Consider the following 4,249-nt stretch of genomic DNA (forward strand, 5'->3'; position numbering starts at 1 on the left):
TCTGAAAGAGCTGCAGTAAGCCTCTGCAAGTGCTTACAGGCCCGCAATGGAAACCACATTCCTGCGGCAGTGAACACTTACAGGCCATGTCAACCAGTTCCTTCCTACCATCATTGAAAGTCGTCAATCGTAAGCAGACACAGTTATTAGCTTGGAAAAAGGTATTATTCAACAAAACAAAATGTGATCTTCTGCATTTTCCAGAGGAAGAAGGCAGATTTTCCTCATTTAAAATATGCTCAACAAATACGTCTAAAGGAAACAATATAATCAAATGAAATTAAATAGGAAATTGTTTCTATTTAATTAGAAATAGAAATTTTATAAAGTGGGATGAAATTTATAGCTTCACAATAGTGTGATTGGTAATATAGATGGATACATTCCCTTTGAGACAGAGTAAAACAACCCCATATGTATATGTGGGTCACTAGAAAGTTGGTGTTTTATTTTTTTTTAACTCAGAAGTTTTGAGACAGGCTATGTTATAATCCATTACTTCACTTCTAAGAAACACAGTTGACAGCAACCTTTCTGATTCACCTGTGCAGTTTCAACTTGCTTGCCTTATCCATTATTTCACTTCCACGAAACAGAGTCCACAGCTTCCTTTCTGATTGACCAGTGCAAACTTCAACTTGCTCAGCTAATCCATGTAGCTGGGAGGGCTTCATTTCTTACCATCCTCCCAGAAGTTATCTTTCTTGATTTTTTAGTATCTCAAACTTTTGTAATGACCCAAGTATTTTAACCCAATTGTTTTAATTCTGCTACTCTAAGGAAATATTTTTTTAATTACAGAAGAGTATACGATTGCAGAAGTTAATTGAAGTATTACATTTATTAATTTTTAAAAATGGATACAGATAATCTGTTGTAAAAATTAAAACAGTTCTCCTATCAATATTAGAATTTTTTTCCTCCACACCCCACCTTTCCACTAGAGAAATGATTTTGTTAAAAGTTCTCTAAAGTATATCTTATTTTATAAAAGGGGCAAGTGATTATTTTACAAGTTTTCCAATTGCATTAAAATGATGTTTTTCAGGGACTAAAGGATTTGGGAAACTATTCTAATATCAAGACTAAGGTCTTTGTCACTCAGTTTTATTATTAGAAAGCTGTAAATACTGAATATATGGTAATAACTTAGAATTGAAATACTTATTTTAATTTTTTAAAAAACTGATTAAAGAAATGTGTTTTCATATTCCCTCCCTCTGTCCCACATATCCCCTTAGCACCTGATTCTTTTGCTTTCTATCCAAGTAACTTGGGCTTAAAGGAGAATATTTAGTTTCTAGAACTAGATATCAGCAATGGTGTGTGGGAAACTATCAAAGGCAGCAAGAGCAGTGATGAAATGCAAAAATTACAGGCAGAAAATATCCTTTATCCCTTCAGTTTTTTCTACTGAGTATAAAAATTCATTCAGAAATGTGTCATTTCAAATTATTTTTAACCTGTCATTTGTGCACTTACAAAGTTAAACTTCTTTTTTTTTTTTTTTTTTTGAGACAGAGCTTCAAGCTGTCACCCTGGGTAGAGTGCCATGGCATCACAGCTCACAGCAACCTCCAACTGCTGGGCTCAAGCTAGTCTCCTGCCTCTGCCTTCCAAGTAGCTGGGACCACAGGCACCCGCCATAACGCCTGGCTATTTTTTTTTGGTTGCCACCGTCATTGTTGTTTGGTGGGCCCAGGCTGGATTCAAACCGGCCACCTTTAGGTATATGTGGCTGGTACCTTAGCCACTTGAGCCAAAGGCGCCGAGCCACAGAGTTAAACTTCTCCATTTAATTTCTTCATCCAACTAGAATGATTTTTTAAAGCTCCCCCCTACCTGGTTTACTTTAAAAGGCATTTCTCTTGTGTATGTTTTGTCAAACTGTTCGTGCCATCTTCCTTTGAAGTAGATAGCGTTGACAAGAACCAGTTTGGTCTGTGTATCAATTGAGTTATCCGGCAACAACTCCCGAATTTTACCTTTTAAGAAAAGTAGAGGCTACATTTAGTTGGGGTTTTTAAAAATAACAATCTGATGAATAAACTGTGATACAATGTATTGGCAGATCCTAGATGATTAGTCCAGAATCAAATATTCTGTTTTCAAATTTGCTGAGTTCAGGTTGTTATATACAGAAATCAAAAATAATACATATTGTTCAGTGGTATTCATGATTACTGACACCTTGGGAACATCCACAAGTTGAGGATGGTGAAAGACTTGTAAGTCACTCAAGGAAACAGGTTGGTAGAGAATAGAAAAACTACACCAGGACAGAGAACAAGACAAGCAGGATATGGGAAATGGGCTGGGGTGGTGGTGGTACAATGTATCTCACATGGTTAAATGGAGGTGCGATCTAACTCTCCATGGTCACACCCAGTTCTAACATTCCATGACTATACATGAGCAAGTCAGAGGTAGCCAGAACAATGGCTCAAAGGGGGAAAAGTTGGTAATGGGCACACAGGGAGTTTCCAGAAGCCTCTGGAAGAGACATTACTATTGGATCCTGTAAAAAAAGCACCAGGCAGATCTGAAAAAGAGAACATGGTCAAATAAAGATGCCCCTTTCTCCTTTCCAACAAACTAAGGGCATCCCTGCTACTTTACTGTCCCAAGATGGTATCAGTGGTGACAGTTCCAAGATAAAGTGGGGGAAATAATTGCTGAATCTTTAATGGAAGATTATCTTCATTCCTGACTGTCTCATTTATAAAGGGAAATATAAATATTCCTATTGGTACTAAGCATAAATGGTGCAGAAGAGTCTGAATGGTTCAAACATCAGACTGTCCTTGATCGTGGGAGCCAAAGTTAGAACCTGTCACTGTTTAAAATAGAAACAAATAAGATTTGACCCTAACTAGAGGGTATTCTCAGTCTGTGAACTGATCAGCCCTGAGAGAAGGTGTGTGTGGTTGACCAACACAGTCTAGGCTTATCAAGTCTAATCAAGGAAGCTTAATGGGAGACATGAAGGAAGCAGAAATAACCCACATAGGTACAGCAGTGGTGATGAAGGTCCACACAGAATCTAGGAAGAGGTGGCTGGAGTGTATGACTCAGGGAGATCTGTCCATCAGTCTCCTTCTCACAGAAGTGCTGGAGTCACCCAGCATGTGAACATTATAGGCCAGTGAAAGTATGTTTTAATGTAAGTTATTCAACTGGAAATCTAGCTTAAGTTTCTTTTGACAGTTGTTATCAGCTGCTCTGGTCCTGGGACAATAGACAAAATTAAATCTCTATTGTTGGAAACCTGAGCATCTAATCAGAACCTTTATGACTCCACTAAAGTTCAGCACACCAAGAGGCCCAGCCAGCCAACGGCACACTGACCATCTGAAACACCAACGAGATCAGAGGAGTTGGGGGGAAATAAGAGAGAAGGACAGGAGGGGAAGGCCAGAGAAGAAGAGAACAAGGTGGGGGGAGGAAGAGGAGGTGGAGGTAGGGATAGGGAGGAGGGTGGACGAACTCACAATTCTCACCTTCAGTCTTTTTTGAGACCCAAGTGTTGATGTGTCTCCTGGACTCTTCGGCTGCTGTGACAAAAGAAAGCTGCTCTAGCTCAGCGTGGTGGAATTGAAGACAGGATTCCTTAAATATCTTCAGAGAGAAAAGTGTTTAGTGAGGCTGCATTGCTCAATAAGATGTCAGCAAGCTTCCAAAAAATCTAAATATTATATATTTTAAAATAAAAAGAATATGCATATCTCTTAAAAAGTGATCATATCTTGCTCTACTAGATGGTAAAATATCAATGTTTGTAAATAGGTATGTACTAAGCCCTGAATAACTAAAATGAATTTAAGAAATAGTCAGAATTTAAATAATAAAACACATAACTATACAATTGTCGTCATTTTTAAAAAAAGTTTACAATATCTTTCTCAATTTCCCTAGGGTCTTTCTCATAGACTCTATATTACTAGGAATTTTCAGTACAACTCTTATTGTTCTAAGGATCCAACTTACTGAAAGGAATTTACAAGTCTTCTCTCCAAAGAGCCTGCTGGCTGTTCTAAGCAAGTACTGGGTGCCAGCCTTGTTCACTTCAGTGAGAAGTGACCGGAAACTCCAGTGAATGTCTTTTTCTGTGTTTAGAGAAAGCACCTGTTGAGAAAAATAATTTAAAAATGATCAGTATAGTACTTGGTCTCAGAAAAAAATTTGAAAGAAAAACTTTTTCTCAAATATTTAATAAAATTTTCTTTTGAAAGAAGGCTATTTTTTTTTT

General features: G+C 37.6%; 1 protein-coding gene across 1 annotated transcript in view; it reads right to left on the bottom strand.

Moving 5' to 3' along the window:
- The window catches only part of SERPINB9 (serpin family B member 9), an 11,792-nt gene that overhangs the window by 2,355 nt on the left and 5,188 nt on the right, over nucleotides 1-4,249 (bottom strand). The window contains exons 2-5 of the mRNA XM_023512277.1: nucleotides 3,988-4,125; nucleotides 3,501-3,618; nucleotides 1,814-1,985; nucleotides 934-940 (exon numbers count right to left, since the gene is read on the bottom strand). Coding sequence (XP_023368045.1) covers nucleotides 934-940; nucleotides 1,814-1,985; nucleotides 3,501-3,618; nucleotides 3,988-4,125 — 435 coding nt within the window. The remainder of the gene's footprint in view (nucleotides 1-933; nucleotides 941-1,813; nucleotides 1,986-3,500; nucleotides 3,619-3,987; nucleotides 4,126-4,249) is intronic.

This window comes from Otolemur garnettii, unplaced genomic scaffold, assembly GCF_000181295.1.
Source record: "Otolemur garnettii isolate 467f Iridium unplaced genomic scaffold, OtoGar3 scaffold00026, whole genome shotgun sequence".
NCBI classification, from domain to species: domain Eukaryota; kingdom Metazoa; phylum Chordata; class Mammalia; order Primates; family Galagidae; genus Otolemur; species Otolemur garnettii.